This window comes from Mastigoproctus giganteus, chromosome 12, assembly GCF_048544385.1.
Source record: "Mastigoproctus giganteus isolate SK-2022 chromosome 12, ASM4854438v1, whole genome shotgun sequence".
Taxonomy (NCBI): Eukaryota; Metazoa; Arthropoda; class Arachnida; order Uropygi; family Thelyphonidae; genus Mastigoproctus; species Mastigoproctus giganteus.
Window position 1 is genome coordinate 168743160 of NC_143586.1, and position 19807 is coordinate 168762966.

General features: G+C 38.4%; 1 protein-coding gene across 7 annotated transcripts in view; it reads left to right on the plus strand.

The window, feature by feature from the left end:
- Positions 1 to 19807, plus strand: part of LOC150077582 (serine/threonine-protein phosphatase 1 regulatory subunit 10-like) — a 540490-nt gene that overhangs the window by 394961 nt on the left and 125722 nt on the right. For all 7 annotated transcript variants that reach the window (XM_090385982.1, XM_090385983.1, XM_090385989.1 and 4 more), the window contains 2 exons: positions 6394 to 6578; positions 19002 to 19079. In XM_090385982.1, the coding sequence (XP_090242108.1) occupies positions 6394 to 6578; positions 19002 to 19079 (263 nt within the window). The remainder of the gene's footprint in view (positions 1 to 6393; positions 6579 to 19001; positions 19080 to 19807) is intronic.

Sequence of the window (19807 nt, forward strand, 5' to 3'; positions counted from 1 at the left end):
TAAAGTAAAATATAAATAATTAAATAATCAATTTAACACAATTCAAAACAATTAAAATTCAAATTAACGCAATTAAAAGAATCTAACGAAAATATTCAAAACGATTTTCCTTCCTGAAGCTGACAATGCTTTTCGACCGACTGTCGTGATCACAGGAATGAAAATTACCGAATCAGGCTAAACCTGCAACTTAAATAGTGATTATATGTCTTCGCGCATGCGCGTAAAGGTCCACGCATCGGAGATCAAATATGGCCGCTGAACATTAACAGAATTCTCTTGTAATTTAATTTCAACGGTTTCTGCAATTAATAGTCGCATATAATTACGTTGAACGTTAAGTATTTTGGCCTCGTTAAATAAAAAGGTATGTTTTTCGTTAATGGCATGAAAGGCTAATTCTGACGCTGCTGAACGAGAAGGACGAACTGAGGCTTCGTGTTGATTTACACGAATATTAAGAGAAAACCGCGTTGAACCCTGGTAAGACGAGTCGCAATCACCGCATGAAATGTTGTACTATTAATTATCGCGACTATTAATTGCAGAAACCGTTGAAATTAAATTACACGAGAATTCTGTTAATGTTCGGCGGCCATATTTGATCTCCGATGCGTGGACCTTTACGCGCATGCGCGAAGACATATAATCACTATTTAAGTTGCAGGTTTAGCCTGATTCGGTAATTTTCATTCCTGTGATCACGACAGTCGGTCGAAAAGCATTGTCAGCTTCAGGAAGGAAAATCGTTTTGAATATTTTCGTTAGATTCTTTTAATTGCGTTAATTTGAATTTTAATTGTTTTGAATTGATTTTGAATTGTGTTAAATTGATTATTTAATTATTTATATTTTACTTTAATTATTTATATTTTACTTTAATGTACCGGTAAGTTGTCGATTTTTTCGTTTTTTCCCGTTTTAATTTCTGGAGGGTATCATACGGAAGTGTTCCACGTACTATATTGAGGTAAACTCCTCTTATTAATTTACTAATAAAATCCCACTGTATAAATTTTAAAAAATCTCCAAGACCACTGTAGTCACCTTTACGAAAGCAAAAACCCTTCCCCTTGCCCCTGGTGGTAGTTACATCTTTAAGTAAATTCCACATCAGTGCACTGTGATCACTGCTGATAATCAGATCAAGAGTATTACTCCCTCTGGTGCTCGAACATCCTGCTTTAAAAAACAATCATTCAATAAATCCACAAAAGTCTTGCTAGTGTGTGAGTGACCAACCCACAAGTGCCAGTCTATATCTGGGAAGTTAAAATCCCCCATTATAAGACAATCTGATTTACTGGCCCACTCTGTTTCCCTGTACAGTTAGCATTAGTTGAGGCATATGGTGCAAGAAAGCAAGCTTACAGAGCATCAGCCAAAAAAAAGATTACCCATTTCTCCCATCTGGTCACTCCAAATGTTGGTCTAGTTCAGCCTTAAATTTATTTAAGCTATCATCTTCCACGACGACAGATGGAAGTCTTTTCCAGCAATCAACTACCTGCTGGCTAAAGGCAAACTTCTGCACATCTATTTTACAACTGTCTTCCTCAATTTGAATCTATGCCCCCTCAGGTACTTAATCAGTATCCCATCAGCATTGAGCCTATTCAAACCATTCAGGGCCTTGTACACCTCAATCAGATCACCTCGCAGGTGCCTGATGCTGCAATTTGCAGTTGTTCATTGTATTCATTGTCATTAGGCCTATAACACACTCCTACCCATAACACTGCACTGTCCACCCATGTCAACTGGATGCACTTCCTTAGATTTTGTGTTTCTTAACTAAGAGCATCACCCCCTTCTATCCTGTCTATCCCCTCCATACACATTGTACTTCCCAAATTCCAATTCTGCTTTCCTTATCTCTGTGCATCTCCGGGCGCCATTCGCAGTCGAGAGAAATGTAAACAAAAGTAAACATGCAGTATTAAATTATAACTACATAAAATTAACTGTAATGTTATGCAGTTATGATTTGTACTACTGTGATGTTAGCGCGGGTAACACAGTTGTATCGTCACCCTCCTCCTCCTCCCCACTTCGGGTGGAAAAGGCCTGGGTGCGAATCCCATCGATGACGCGAAGAACTTTAGTGGGCTTTTTTCACTCCGTGGCTGAGTTAGTCGATCTCAGGCGTAGATAGCAAGGTTTTCTCCTCCATAAACTGGGGTTTTTTTGTCCCGCAAACAGGCAAATTGACCAGAGAACACATGCAATTTACAGACAGATAAATAGACAAATAAATATATGAGTAGATGTAATCATTTACGGGGGACCCTAATATCATAATTTTTTGTACTACTGTAATAATTTTGTAGCCACCTCCTGTTGCTATTGTGGTGAGCTCAAGTGTTGCGAATATCCGCTTCAAACACTGTGTGACGCTAATCATCTCTGTCTGTGCGTGAGAAGTCGTCTCTCCAATAAATTACATATTATAGTAAAAATTAATCTCTCAAAAAATACATGGTTCTCGTGTATTTTTCATCGTGTTTAGTGCAATACTGGAAACCTTGAATAACACCATGGGACCCATAAGAAGTGCCACTAGTGATGCTGGAAGTGCTCCCAAGAAGCAGAGAAAGGTCATAACTTTATAAGAAATATTGAGGTCTTCAGCTGCGGTTGCCTGCCATTTCAAGATAAATTAATCCAGTGTAAGGACCATTGTAAAAAAAGAAAAGGAAATTCGTGAAGCCGCCACTGCAGCTATGCCAGCAGTCGTAAAAACCTTGCACTTTTTGCGAAATACCTTTTTTATCTCGAATTGAAAATGCAGCTTTTATGTGAGTGCAAGATTGCTATAAGAAAGGCATACCTATAGACTCTAATATGATTCAAGAAAAAACGAAGTCATTATATGACAACTTAAAGCAAAAGGAAGGTGAATGATCTAAAGCTGGAGAATTTAATGCCAGCAAGGGATGGTTTGATAATTTTAGAAAGAGGTTTGGCTTATAAAATGTCAAGATAACACGAGAAGCAGCAGACGAGCTCCCAGATACCATTAAGAAAATCATTGAGGAGAAAGGATATCTGCCTGAACAGGTTTTTAATGCAGACGAAAGTGCTCTATTTGGAAAAAAATGCCACGAAGGACATTTATTAGTAAGGAAGAGAAGCAAGCACCAGGATTTAAGGCACGAAGGGATAGGCTAACTCTGCTGCTTCGTGCAAATGTCGGGTTTATGCTTAGGACTGCCCTTACCTATAAAGCTGCTAACCCCCGAGCCTTGAAGGGAAACGCCAACTGCCAGTCTTTTGGTTGGACAACGAGAACCATTTTTCTGGATTGGTTCCATCGATGCTTTGTCCCAGGTCAGGAAGTACCTTGCCAGTAATGGACTGCCTTTTCTTTTCATATTGGGAAATGCCCCTGGCCACCCAGAACCCCATGAGTTCAACACCGAAGTGGTCTACTTGCCCCCAAACACAATGTCTCTAATTCAGCCTCTAGATCAGGGGATCATAAGGATCTTTAAGGCTCATTACACACGGTACTCCATGGAAAGGATTGTCAATGTCATGGAAAGGATTGTCTATGGAAGAGAACCCTGATAGAGAGAACATCATGAAAGTCTGGAAGGATTACACCATTGAAGATGCCATTGTTGTTATAGAAAAAAAAAAGCCGTGAAAGCCATCAAGCCCGAAACAATAAATTCCTGCTGGAGAAAACTGTGCCCAGATGCTGTGTATGACTTCACAGGATTTATGACAGAGCCAATCAAGAAAATCACGTAAGAGATTGTGGATATGGCAAAAAAGGTGGTGGGGTGAAGGATTTCAAGATATGGATCTTGGAGAAATTCAAGAGCTAATAGACACCACACCAGAGGAATTAACAGAAGACGACTTGATGGAGATGAATGCTTCTGAACCAGTGCCAGATGATGAGGAAAAAGCAGTGCCAGAAAACAAATTGACATTAGACAATCTGAAGGGTTCCGATTATTCAAGACTGCTTTTGACTTCTTTTACAACATGGACCCTTCTATGGGATTGGTACCGTTTAGAAACATTTTTAGAGAAATGAAAAAGCAAAAAAGTCAGACAGAAATTACGATGTATTTCTGTGAAGTTACACCGAGTGTGCCTGCCACCCCTGAGACAGCAAGATCAACCCCCCTCTTCCTCCTCCTCCTCAATGTGAAGATGACGAGGATGAAGACCTTTATGATGAGCCACTTCCACTTAATGAATAGTAAATAATCATCATGCTGTACAGTTAATAAACTTATCTGTTGTCTGTGTGCGTGCGTGTGTGTGTGTGTTCGTGTGAAAATCTAATAACTGTATGGCAAGAACGTATGAGACGTTTTTCTGTTGTAGTCTAAGCTACCATAAAGCAATCATATTGCTGCTTCTTCGTCATCAATGCATGAATCGTTATACCTGTAAACAAATATGAATTTCTTTTTCACATTAACTTTTCATTTTTGATGTCTAGTGTTAGTAATACATATAATCTACAGTGTTTTGTATCATATAAGACAACATTGATGTAGGTACTGACAGACAGACAGACAATTCATCTTGTAAACAGAGGACGTACACTTACGGTATCGATAAATACAGTACAGTACTGTAAATGTATTTTCTTTTCCTTATGCATTTATGTTTTCTTAATAACATTTACTTTTCTCTAGCTTATTTTATTGTAAGAATACAGTATATAATACATATAACATACAAAATATGTGTTAATCGACTGTTTATGTTATCTGTAAGGTCAATGGTAGGCTATTAGTAGTTAAGTTTTTGGAGAGTCAAAAGTTATATGCGGATTTTCGACTGTGCGGGGGTGGGGGCGTCAATGCCCCTAACCCCTGCATTGTTCAAGGGTCAACTGTATATGCAACAAGTCAATGAGGACTTGTATAGGAATATTAATTTCTTTAGGGCTGATCCCGTCAAGCCCAGGGCTTGCTGACAGAGCTGGGTAGGCCTCCCACTCTTGTAGGACTGATGGGCTTATAGATATCGGCCTTTAGCTGTTCGTCCTCAATTCAAGTGTGCAGGGGCACCCTTCTTTCTGATGGTCCATCTGGAGAACTGAAAACTGCGACCAGAACTCCTTGAACTCGTTGAAATTTGCAGCCAGGGGAGCAGCTGCTGCATCGTTCAAGATGGCATGAGCACATCGCTTTTGATTTTTAGCGTAAAGCTTCTGAATCTTAGCATATTCAAGTTTCCTGAGCTTCCTCCAGGGACAGTCCTTCCTTCATCATTGGTTGTAGGTCTGTTTTGAGGTTTTAGTGTGTTCGAAGACATGAAGTTAATTTGAAAATATCTATCGAGCTCTTGAATGTCAATTCGTTCATCCAATTCTTCAGCCATAAAGCTTTTCAGTAGGCGATGATTGTAACCAGTTTCTGGTTGCTCGGCCAGAGAGCAGAACATGGCTTCCCTAAGAGAAGGTTTGGACTCCTCATCAGGAAACCTCTCCCATACTTCCTCCTCTGGCAATGCTGCCGGTGTATTTAGCACAGGGGGCCACTAGTGATAGGGGCACTAGGGTCTGGAGAAGCAGGGCATGTGTTAGCGTTGTTGCCTAACTTTCGAGACAACTGGATCAATATATTGGCATAGGACCACATCTTCCTGTGGCCTTAAATTGCCTCCATAAAATGGTGGGGCAAAGCTGGTTGCAACAGCTGGTTGATGTTCTTGGCCATAGGGCTCAAGACTCGTAATTGAAGTTCAGCATTTGCCAATATGAGAACTTCTTCCCCATTCCACCTGGCTTTGATTCTAGAAGTATCGATCTTACTGTTTGCTTCTATATAGTGAGCATGTTTCATATGCAAACCTGAGCCTGATTTGGTGATAAAATTTCTATTGCAGTGGCTGCACGACCAGGTCGGGCGGGGAACCACGGTCATTCATCTTTATCAGAGGTTACCCTCCAAGGACACGGGGGTCAGGGACAACCCTGCTCAGGAAAAGCAGAGTCAACTTCTTTTCTCTTATTATTTCGTTTAGCGATCCAGGTAATCCTGACAGGGGTGCTAGCGTTGTAGGAAATGTCAAAGCGTATATGCTTTCACTAGACAAGCCTGCCCAGCCCACATCACGAGGAGGTAGGATATTCCGCACATGTAGCTCTCTCCCATCTGGAGAAGCTACTTCATGTTAAATTTATTCAGACTGCCCACTTACTCAACACTAGGTGGTAGTTTATTCCATCAATTAATTACTGGCTGCCTGAAAGTAAATTTTTCATAAATATTCAATCCTGTAAATCTTTACTTCTGTTTTTTTTTTTTTTTTTGTTAGTTGTATTTTTTCATTTAATGTTAATATATTTTTTAAATTTTAAATATGATTTTCTTTGTGTAATGTTATGTATGTTATAAAAATCGTTTTACTCTTGAACAGATTCCTGGATGAGCAAGGCTGGGGGACACTGAATAGTTGGCTTCAAGATGCAAGAGATAGCGAAAATTATCCATTTTTATTGGAACTACTAAGATTGTGTAAAAGCTTACCAATGACAGTTGAACGCTTGAAGCAAAACAATACTGCAAAATTAATTAAAGGATTGACAAAATGCGATGATGATGGTAATTATTTATTATTATAATCACATATGTCTGTGAAATTTTTGTGTAATAAGACCTTTTTTTAAACTTTATAAATATAATTAATTTGCATTCATATTTTATGAGGGACAGCATTTGAAAAGTTTGTGGCATGGGCATGAAGGATTTATTTGCGGAGTCTCTTAACGTATTAATTTTCAATGTAATTAAAGTCAGTACACTCTTGCTGCTGATGCTCAATGTGTTGATTCCAGCAGGAATGAAAGTTTTTGCTTGGACCCTCCAGGAATGTGTCCACTGCAGCAATGACATCACTGTTAGTGGGAAAATGGATGCTAGCTAAGTATTTTTTCTAATTAGGAAATAGGTGAAAGTCCAGTGATGCTAAATCTGGTGAATATTGGGAATTGTCCAAGATTTCATAGCGATACTTGTGCAGTGCATCCGTGGCAGTTAAAGACGAGCAGGTGCATTGTCCTGGTGGAACAAGACTTTTGCTGAGTTTTTCTCACATTCAGATGATATGTTCATCTTTGTTTTCACGTGAATGCTTCACAAGATCTCCATAATAGGCGCAATATGGCCTAAGGAGCCCTTGAGCCAGAAAACACCACAACAACAACAACACAACAACAATCTCCATGTTATACCACCATGACTGTCTGGCCTTTCTGTAGCTAATCCACTTGCAACATGTTCGAGAGGCAACCAGAGAAAGTAATACTCTTGATCTGGTTATCAGCAGTGATCATTCATGTATTAGGAATTTGCAGATAAAAGAACCACTAGGTAGCAGTGATCACAGTGTACTGACGTGGGATTTACTTAAAGATTTAATTACCATCAGGGTAACTAGCAGGGTAAAGGAAAGGGTTTTTGCTTCCCTAAAGGCGAGTACAGTGGTCTCCGACAGTTTTTAAATTCTGTACAGTGGGATCAACTGACGATGTTACCAACAGTAAATTCTAAGTGGGAAGCATTCAAGGAATTAATCGTGGAAGCTACTAAAAGTTTCATACCTATTAAGAAATATTGTTCAAGGTTTAGGCCTAAATGGTTGTCAAATGAACTAATGAGACTCGTAACATAGAAGAAAAATGATGGGATGCATATAAATTATCAAGCGACTCAGAAGCCTATGGCAGATATAAGTTAATCTGTAATCAGGTCAAAAAGGCGGTTCGGCAGGCGAAGGCAGATTACGAGAAATCCTTGGCAAAAGATGCTAAGAAAAACAGCAAGGATTTCTTTACTTATATAAACTCCAAAAGAAAGGGGATGAATCTGATTGGTCCACTTGACATCGATGGTTCGACTGTTGATGATCCTGCTCAGATAGCAAACAAACTGAATGAGTATTTTGCATCTACATTCACACATGAGGAATTATTAAGGTTTGAAAATGGCAGAAGGTTATCAAATTGTAGCAGGATACTTAATGATTTTGTAATAACTGAGAGCAAAGTGGAAGAGAAATTGTTGAAGTTAACGTAAGAAAAGCACCTGGGGTGGAAGGGATCTATCCATTTATATTAAAGGAGGTGGCAAAGCAACTAAGCAAACCCTTAGCCATAATTATGAGAGCATCCTTGGACTCAGGGGAGGTTCCCACAGACTGGAGATGTGCAAATGTATCCCCAATTCACAAAGTGGGATCGAAGGGTGACACGAGTAATTACAGACCAGTTAGTTTAACTTCTGTTCCGGGTAAATTAATGGAGTCGCTGGTTAAAGATGCATTGCAGGATCATCTAGACAGGACTGCAGCAATAATTCAGACACAGCATGGATTTGTTAATGGAAAGTCTTGTCTGACAAATATGATAGGATATTATGATGTGGTTACAAAGGAACCGAATGCGAAAAATAATTTTGATATCATATATTTTGATTTCAGGAAAGCTTTTGACACTGTTGCGCATGGAAGACTATTGTACAAATTGGAGCAGAATGGTATTAAGGGTAAGTTGCTACAATGGATAAAAGGATGGTTAAGTGGGAGAAGACAGAGGGTGGTAATCAAAGGGTGCTGCTCTTCTTGGACTAATGTTATTAGTGGAGTCCCACAGGGTTCAGTGTTAGGTCCACTGTTGTTTTGTATATTTATCAATGATATTGATGAAGGTATATCAGGCTTAATGTCGAAGTTTGCAGATGATACAAAGGTTGGCAGGGTTGTTAATGACAGTAATGGCAGTGTGCTACTGCAACAGGATCTAGATAATTTGGGCAGATGGGCTAAGAAGTGGCAACTGAAGTTTAACCTTGACAAATGCAAAGTACTGCATATGGGTAGAAGTAACACCAGAGAAACGTACCAACTGTGTGGTACTACACTTAAGGTGGTAGAAAATGAAAAAGACCTGGGAGTAATTGTGCAGGCAGATGTGAAGTTTTCTGAGCAATGCAGACAGGCTGCCAGGGCAGGTCATGGGGTTTTGTCAATGATATATAGGAATTTTGCTAGCAGGGAAAAGGAGGTGATTATCCCTCTTTATAAGGCAATGGTCAGGCCACGCCTTGAGTACTGCGTACAGGTCTGGAGGCCTCATTTTAGGAAGGATGTAGATTTACTTGAACGTGTACAGAGAAGGGCAACAAGATTGGTGAGGGGAATGAAGGGATCCTCTTATCAAGAAAGGCTTAAGTTCTGCAAATTGCAGTGGCTGGAGACTAGGCACCTGCGCGGTGATCTGATTGAGGTGTATAAGGCCTTGAATGGGTTCAGCACGCAGAATTCTGATGGGATCCTTCCACTTGTTCAGATTACGAACCTAAGGGGGCATAAATTCAAATTAAGAAAAGACAGATCTAGAATAGATGTGCGGAAATTTGCCTTTAGCCAGCGGGTGGTTAATTGCTGGAACAAACTTACATCTGTCGTTGTGGAAGTTGATAGGTTGAATAAATTTAAGGAGGAACTGGACAGGCATTTGGAGGGGATGGTGTGTTTTTTTTTTTTTTTTTTTTTTGGCTGATGCTGCATAAGCTCATACATTTGCTTTCTTGCATCACATGCCTCTACTACTACTACTACAATGTGAAAGTGTGTGGTGAGTCTGCTAGTGCTGACGTTAAGAATCAGATCACCAGGACAGTCAAGTTTCAAAAGAGAGGAAGTACAAGAGTTCCATGTGATTAGAGGAGTTGAGATTACGATAGACAGTCAAGTTTCAAAAGAGAGGAAGTAAAAGAGTTCCATGTGATTAGAGGAGTTGAGATTACGATAGAGGCAGAGAATGAATTTTGCATTACCATTATCAGGGCACATGATGCAAGAAAGCAAGCTTATATAGCATCAGTAAAAAAAAACAGAAACCCTTCTCATTTCACCCATCCACCCACCCCAAATGTTTGTTTAGTTCTGACTTGAATCTGTTTGCACTTTCAACTTCTACGACAGATGGAAGTTTGTTCCAGCAATCAATCACCCGCTGGCTAAAGTCAAACTTTGACACATCTATCCTACAACTGTCTTTCCTCAATTTGAATTTATGCCCTCTCAGGTGCTGAATCTGAGCAAGAGGAAGAATCCCACCAGCATTGAGCATGCTCAAACCATTCAAGGCTTTATACACCTCAATCAGATCACCTCGCAGGTGCCTAGTCTCCAGACACTGTAATTTGCAAAACTTAAGCCTTTCTTCGTAAGAGCAGTCCTTTGTTCCATTCACTAATCTTGTTGCCCTTCTCTGTACTTCTTCCAACAGTTCTACATCCTTCTTAAAATGAGGCCTCCAGACCAGTATACAGTATTCAAGGTGTGGCCTGACCATTGCATTATTATAAGAGGGGATAATCACCTCCTTACCCCTTCTAGAAAAATTCCTTTTTATCATTGACAAGACACCATGAGCTACTCTTGCAGACCATCTGCACTGCTCAGAAAACTTCATATCTCCCTGCACAATTACCCCCAGGTCCTTTTCACTCTCTGTGAAAAGGACATTAGCATTAGCATTAGTAGAGGCATTTGATGCAAGAAAGCAAGCTTATGCAGCATCAGCCAAAAAAAAAAAAAAAAAAAAACCCACTTCCACTTCACCCCTCTGTTCGTTCAAAATACCTGTCCAGCTGAGCCTTAAACTTATTTAGGCTATCAACCTCCACCACAAGGGATGGAAGTCTGTTCCACCAACCAACCACCTGCTGGCTAAAGGCAAATTTCCGCACGTCTATCCTACATCTGTCTTTCCTCAATTTGAATTTATGCCCTCTCAGGTGATTTTTCTGAGCTAGAGGAAGAATCCCATCAGCATTGAGCATGCTTAAACCATTCAAGGCTTTATACACCTCTATCAGATCACCTCGCTGATGCCTAGTCTCCAGACACTGTAATTTGCAAAACTTAAGCCTTTCTTCGTAAGAGCACCCCTTTGTTCCATTCACTAATCTTGTTGCCCTTCTCTGTACTCATTCAAGCAGCTCTACATCCTTCTTGAAATGAGGCCTCCAGACCTGTATACAGTACTCTAGGTGTGGCCTGACCATTGCCTTATACAAGGGAATAATCACCTCCTTATCCCTGCTGGAAAAAAATTCCTGTATATCATTGACAATACTCCATGGGGGTAATATTGACAATACTACATGGGCGTAATCCCTACCACTGTTAGTGTAGTATTACAGAGTTGATACGTTACTCTGGGGTTACTACTTCCCATATGTAGTACTTTACATTTGTCAATGTTAAACTTCATCTGCCACCTCTCAGCCCATCTGCTCAACTTTTCTAGATCCTGTCGCCACAAATAACATTAGTCCACGAAGAGCAGTGTCCATTGATTACCACTCAACCATCCCTTTATCCATAGCAGCAATTTGCCTCTAATGCCATACTGCTCCAATTTGTACAGCATTCTTCCATGTGCTACAGTATTAAAAGCCATTCTAAGATCCAAATATATATCAAAATTATTCTCTGCATCCAGTTCCTTTGTGACTACATCATAGCATTCAATCAAATTGGCACCTCCGTAGCGGTGGGCAGGTGCAGCAGTGCGTAGCACACGTGATTAGACCGGGGTTCGAGCCCGTGCCCACCAAATACTGAGGATGCGGAAAGGTCAGAGAATGACCAACGCATATCGCCGGAGCAATATGGCCTTAGTTGCTAATGCTCCTAAAAAAAAAAAAAAAAACCAGTCAAATTGGTCAGACAAGACCCCCTTAACAAACCCATGCTGTGTCCGAGCTATAGCTGAAGTCTTGTCTAGATGATCCTGTAATGCTTCTTTAACCAGTGCCTCCATTAATTTCCTTGGAACAGAAGTTAAACTAACAGGTCTGGAATTACCTGTGTCTCCCTTTGATCCTCCTTTGTGGATTGGGGTCACATTTGCACGTCTCCAGTCGATGATTACCTCCCTGAGTCCAAGGAAGCTCTCATAATTATGGCTAAGGGTTTGCTTACTTCCTTTGCTGCCTCCTTTAATATAACTGGATAGATTCCATCCACCCTAGGTGCCTTTCTTATGTTTATCTTCAGCAATTTCTCTTCCATGTTACTCTTAGTTATTCCAAGATTATCTAGCTTACTGCCAGAGTTTAATAGACCTCTGGTATTCCTCTTCCTGAATAACTCCTGATGTGTGAATGTAGATGCAAAATATTCATTCAGTTTATTAGCTACCTGAGCAGGATCATCAGCAGTTGAACCGTCGCTATCAAGTGGACCAATCTGATTCATCCCCTTCCTTCTAGAGTTTACATAAGTAAAGAACTCTTTGCTGTTTTTCTTTGCATCCTTTGCTAAAGATTTCTCTGCCTTTGCCTGCCTAACCTCCTTTGTGACTTGGTTACAGACCAGTTTATATCTATCACAGGCTTCTCTGTCACCTGTTAGTTTATATGTATCCCATGCATTTTTTTTCTTTGCCACATGTCTAATTAGTTCATCTCACATCCATTTAGGCTTAAATCTATCTTGAACAATATTTCTTAGTTGGTATGAAAAGCCTAGTAGCTTCCAAGATTAATTCTTTGAATGCTTCCAATTTTGAATTTGCTGTTGGTAACATCATCAGTTGGTCCCACCATATAGAATTTAAATACTGTCTCAGACCACCGTAGTTACCTTTACAAAAACAAAAATCCTTCCCTTTACCCCTGATGGTAGTTACACCTCTATGAGTAAATCCCACTTTAGCATACTGTGATCACTGCCACCTAGTGGTTCCTTTATCTGCTGATTCTTAATGCATGAAGAATCACTACTGATAATCAGGTCAAGAGTATTGCTCCCTCTAGTTGCCTCCCGAACATGCGGCCTCAGGTGCCAAGCGATTCTGTGACCTTTGTGACTTTGCTCTGAATTAGCACTCTTTCTTGAAGTAGAAATCGTTTCCTTATTTAAAGTATTTATTAACACACAATTAAATAATCTATAGTAAAGAAAGAAACTTTACTAGATTAAGAAAGAAAGCAACCTTCTCTTTTCTTGTATATATATCTTAATTACTAACCTCCTGGTGCTTGCTCACAGGGTGGCACTGCTTCTGCCTCTACATGGCAGGGCCAGTAACCTGGAGGGGAAAAGCTCTCTTCCAGGGCGAGAAGGAGCGAACTGACTCCAATACCCAGAAACCACTTGATGGATCCAAATGTAAATGGTCCAAGACAGAAGAATGTATTTCTCTTGGAGATCATCTAAAATGACTAGAAAAGGTGACAGAAATGACTCTGTCTCCACAAAGAGAATGAAAATTGACATAAAACCATAAATTCTACATATTAGATATTTCTCCAGCATATCTAATAATATGTTCAAATAATGAGAAATCGGTAGGCCAATTGATACTCTCATACAAAAGAAACTTGAGGAGAGTTATGCCGGTCCACTAAAAAATGTTAAGAGATTAAAATCAGGTGATATTTTAGTAGAAACAGCCCACTCTAAACATTCTGAAAGACTGTTGCAAATGACAACCTTCTCAGGAATACCAGCAACTGTATCCCCTCACGATACTTTAAATACGTCAAAAGGTGTAATAACGGAATGGGGCCTTCTAAACGTACCTAAAGATGAAATTCAAAGCAAACTCCAGGAACAAGGAGTCAAAAGTCAAAAGAATTACAATTAAAAAAGAAGGGATCGTCACCCCCACCAGAAACCTGATACTCACTTTCAACAGACTTAAACCGCCCAGATCCGTAAAAGCAGGTTATCTACATTGCAATATTAGACTGTACATCCCGAATTCTCTCTTCTGTTTCAACTGCCAGAAGTTTGGACACTCACAGACTGTATGCAGAGGAAAATCGTGTGCGAACTGTGGATCCCAGTAACATCTAACCCTACTTGCACAGTTGGAAATCATAAATGTACAAACTGTAAAGGGGAACATATGGCATACTCAAGCGAGTGTGAAATCTGGAAGAAAGAAAAAAAGAATACAAATGCAAAGCAGAAAATGGAGTTACATATCAGGAAGCGAAAAAAGCAATTGCAATTAATCTAGAAAATAAACCTTATGCTCAAGTCACCGCAACCAAAACAAGTCCGGAAATGAGACTTCCAAATTCAAAATGCTGTGGAACACAAACAGATGTCTCAATTCCCCCAACAGAATCAATTTCAGGGCACGTGAATTTTACAAATCTTCTCCACAAAAACAACAAGAAAAGATGGTTAATACACCTCTATTTTTCCCCCTGGATAATGCAGAAAATGTAAGAAGAAAAGTAAATAAAGAAAAGAAAAGTAATACAGAAACAAAGATTACAGAACAAATGGATATTGAGGCAGGAAATACCAGTGAGGACCCTGTCCTTGAAATTTTTGCAGAAGAAGAAATAGATACAGGAAGACCGTATTTTCCAAAGAACGACAAATCCAAGTCAGAAAAAGCAAAAACAGCCCCAAGGAACCAATCTGAGGGACCATCTAAACTGAAATGAGAGATACAATTATCCAGTGGAACTGTCTAGGTTTCCGCACAAACATTAATGATATTATAGACCTCATTACCCAGTATCATCCTTTAAGCATTTGCCTACAAGAAACTTATTTGAAATTACAGGACAACAGTACCATTAAAAACTATACCATATTCAAAATGGACCGCATAATGGAAGGACCAAAGTGAGGAGGAGTTGCAATATTAGTCAATAGACATGTGCCATCTCAAGAAATACCATTGAACATCCCCTTAGAAACAGTTGCAGTCCGTCTAGCAGTAGGCTTTGATATTAACGTAACCTCAATATATCTACCTCCTAGTCAAGAACTCTATTTAAAAGATTTTGAATGATGGTACACAGATATTTCCACCTGCCATCAAAAAGCAGCTCTGCAATAGACTTATCAATCTGTTCTCCAACACTGTATCTGATGATTCAGTGGACAGTGTATGAAAATCCACTGGGCAGCAATCACTCCCCATATTCTTGAAAATCATGAAGAAAGCTCTATTCCAAGCCAGCAGACATTCCAAATGGAAAATATATGATGCGGACTTGCAAACTTTCAGGGTACTAACGAAATTAGATTGCAATATTATTAAACAAAAATCAATACAAGCAGCAGTGGCTTATGTCACAAATACCATTCTCCAAGCAGCCGAAAAGACAATACCCAAAACTCATGCTAACGTTAGAATGTATCCAAAACCATGGTGGAACAGTGAATGTCAGGAAGCTAAAAAACAAAGGAATAGAGCCTGGAACCTCTTTTGCAAAAATCCAACAATAGATAATCTAATCCAATTCAAGAGAGCCAGAGCTAAGGTCAGGAAGTGCACAAAATCAGCAAAAAAATGACTTGGATGAAATTCGCATCCACTGTAACCAGTTCCATATCAGCTACACTTATCTGGAAGATCAGAAAGATGACAAACAGTTCCCAAATAAACCCCACCCCATTACTGAATTGGAAAGGGCAGTTAGTTATAAATCCCTTTGATATTGTCAATGTGCTTGGTGAAAATTTTGCCAATACATCTGCTAATTTTCCATACCTGACTACTTTCAAAACTCACAAGAATGAGGCTGAAAAAACAAATCTAAACTTTTCCACCAAAAATATTGAACAATACAACTTGCTGCTCACAGTAGCAGAACTGAAACAAACTCTGTTGGCCCCGATGAAATACATTATGCAATGATACAACAATTAGATGAACAATCTCAATTAGCCCTGTTAGATTTATTCAACAAGATATATCTTGAAAATACTTTTACAGACAAATAACATCATGAAATAATACTAGCTTTCCCGAAACAGGGAAAAGACGTATCAGATCCACAGAATTATGCCCTATAGCTTTGATTAGATGCGTAGGCAAGATCCTTGAGAAAATGGTCAATAATAGACTAACTTGGTACCTAGAAAATAACAATCTTCTCAATCCAGCACAGTATGGTTTTCGGAAAAATCACTCTACATTAGATATACTTGTACAATTGGAAAACAAGGTAAGAAATGCTTTTCTCAGAAAACAAGTCATGCTTAATTTTGATACCACATGGCGGTATGGCATTTTTAGAAGGTTACATCAACTTGGCCTTAGAGGGCACCTACCCCTATACATATGCAATTTTCTTAAGAATAGAACTTTCCAAGTGCGAATTAACAATACCCTTTCCAGTCCAGGAAGAAGGAGTCCCTCAGGGATCTGTACCAAGTGCCACACTTTTTTTCAGTCCACTTCAGCACAATAATAGAACAAATACCAAACAACATCTTCAGAACTGTTTAGGCTGATGATTTCAGCATTTCTTACCAAGCACAACAAATGAGGACAATGGAACGACAATTACAAATAGTCATAAACAAAGTTATAAAATGGACAGAAACAAATGAATACAGAATTTATTTGCAAAAGTGTATGTATTCACTTTTGCAGGAAAAGGAATATCCATCCTGATCCAGAACTCAGGCTGAAAGGACAGATCATTCCAGTTGAAAATAGTGTCCATTTCTTGGGACTTGTCTTTGACAAGAAATTAACATTTTTGGAGCATATTAGACATAAGATTTCAATGTCTGAAGAAAATAAACATCTGCTTCCCACGATATGCTATCAGCTATATCATGGGGAGCAGATAGAACAGTTCTACTATGATTATATCAGTTACCCATCCGGTCTAAGGTAGACTGTGGTGCCCCAGTCTATGACTCAGCAAGACCTAGCACCCTGAAATGGCTTGATCCAGTACATCACTGTGCACTCCGGTTAGCTCTTCGGGTTTTCCGAACTTCACCTGTGCAGAGCCTCTATGCTGAGGCCTAAGAACCTCCTTTACAAATCAGAAGACATAATCAATTACTTTTTTATGCAGCTAAAATAAAATCCCTACCAGGACACCTCCCTACAGAAAATTCTTTTTACATCAGAATGGGCGCAACAGTATCAACAATAACAAAGAATCAATAAACCTGGGAACATGAGATTAAAAATCCTTCTCCTCAGCAGAGATCTTAACCCATAATAATATCACTCCGCTGAAGAAGCAGTTTGCACCACCACCATGGTTAATCAAACTGCCTACATGCGACTTTTCGTTCCACTTTTGGAGCAAGCAAACACTTCCTCATATATTATTATTATTATTATTAGCCACATGGTACAAGGAAGCCTGAGGCTTATGCTGCACCAGCCAAAAAAAAAAAAAATTCCTGAGTTACCCGTGCGTGTGCGTGTGCGTGTGTGTGTGTGTGTGTGTGTGTGTGTGTGTGTGTGTGTGTGTGAGAGAGAGAGAGAGAGAGAGAGAGAGAGAGAGAGAGAGAGAGAGAAAGGCATCACCAAGAAAGAGAAGAATGATGATATCCAGCTCAGGACCCTGGGTTTGCCAAGCCCATACTCACCAGATGTGAGCCCTCAGGGTTCTTTGTTTACAAAGAACCCTGAGGGCTCACATGTACCCACCGGCTTGCAAATTAGAGTGTATCATTTTTTTTTTTTTTTTTTTTTTTAAATATATAGTTAATATATAGTTAAATTCATTTAAATTTACTTATGTTCACGCTGAGATAACATGCAAATTCAGCTCAGGGTCCTACTATAGGAACGGGTTTGCGATCCCGGGCATACCCGAGCCACAACTTATATCTTGTAATGTCTTTAAACTGTCCTACACCCTTTATTTTTATTTCTCTGAAATTATTAGGGCAATCTGAGGACGTAGGAGAAACTATTTCTTATCTATACTACTATTTTTCGCCTTTGTGGAGTTCAGGTTCTATTATTCCTACTCCTTTAGTTTTTCTTCTTACTATCTGCATGTTTCTCTATGCGTTAATTTAATTATTTATTTTTACCGTATCCATCACATAGGGGGCACCACATATTATTTTGACGACTATTACATTATGTCCTAGATACGGTCAATATGTAGTATGTATTATATATTTAATCTTATTTTAATCATTAAATTACGTTCTCTGTCGGGTCAATGATGATTAATATATGCTTACTTTTATATTTTACTTATATTTCTTACCTTTGATTCTAATATTTCTAAATTTTCTTAACTTTTATTATCATCTTTTGATTTATTTATATTCGATTTACATTCGGCCTATACTGGTTTATATTTGGTTTAGATTTAAATTACTTAGCATATGTTGATCATCACAGAAACAGAGAACCTCTTGTCGTTTTTTGCCTTCATTCTGGGTGGTTGGCCCCAGTTGAAGTCATCTAGATTGTCAGTAAAAAGCGATAATAATTTTTTTTTTTTTTTTGCGTTTTCTTAGGTCCCTGATGGTATTATTATTGGATTGATTTGCTTATTCTAATGGTTCTTTATATTACCCTTAATATTATAGACATTATGGGTGTATTGCATGATTGCTTGCAACTGCATTGACTCATAAATATTATTTACATATTAGTTACAGTTATTGTCGTTTTAACTTTCTTTCTTTACTTTTTTATCAATAATTATAAATAAATATATATATATATATATATATTTATATATTATAGATTAAATATATATATATAAAAATATATATTTTTTTCAATAACTAAAAATTTATCAATTCTTAATATTTTAAATTCTTTTTTAAAGTTTTTATAATATAACAAATATTAAAACAGTATAGTAGATGTTCTTTATTTATCCTGTTTTGAGCCAACATTATAGATTTATAAATATTTTATAGAATATAAGGCATAGTAGGTATTTTCAAAACTTAGCAAAATAATTTTTTAAATGCTGATTTCTCAAGTCCACTCATGCAAAAACAAGACAGCAAATATACTTTCATCAAAGAAACAAAAAATATTAAAAATTTTTGACCAGTGTAATCATTAGTTCAGTTTAATTTATAATGCAAATGTGTTACACTTTTATACATTACTCTGTTTACTATATTAACCATGTTAAAATAATATAGTGCTGAAGGCATTTAGTAAATGAATGTCTTTCAACAACCTTTAACTGCATGTTAAATATTGAGTGTTAACAATGTTGATGAACACTATTTTGATTTTTCAGATGTAAAAACATTTGCTGGTCAGCTTGTTTTGTCATGGATGTCTCTTATCAAAGGAGAAAGAATAGATAACCCTGCAGGTATATTGTTTGTTTTAAAATATATAAGGGATGTGTGTGTTCATAAATATTTGTAAACATTTTGGTCTGTTACTGTATCAGCCTGTATTATCACTTATTATCAAGAAAGCAAGGAAATATTTTTTCAGAATTAAATTAGACATCTTCACTCTATTAAGAGAGTGAGTTCACTTTTAGAAATTGTTCTAAAAATGCTCTGCTTGATGTGTTTAATGGAATAACATGTTTTTCCATTAGACATATAACTATGTGTTTAATGGAATAACCCAAAGATCTTAGAAAAAACATTTTCATATTGCAATTTAAGGCAGGCTTCTGGGCCTTCCCCCCCCCCCCCCCATCCTCTCCCCATTCATTACCTGAAATGGAAATATGTTTTCAAGTGGTGCCACAGTTGTGTTTTGTTATTTTCAACCTTGGATGTCACATTTTAAAAGAGAACTTTGCATGGGCCCAGATGTTTCCCTTGCATATGCAGCCAACATTATCAAAAATGCTATTCTTGTGAGAATGATTATTAGAAACAGTAGAAGACTAGGGAGAATGACATATGAGAGGCTATAATCTCAGATTCTGTTCAGTGGCAAAACTACCATACTGCAGGATATGCCCCTGGAGGTTCAGGGGGAAATTGGAATGGTCAGATGGCTAGTTAGTTATGGTTGCTAATAATCATGTAGTTGATAAAGATCAAAGACATTCTCAATCTAGCAGAGTGGATATCAGAA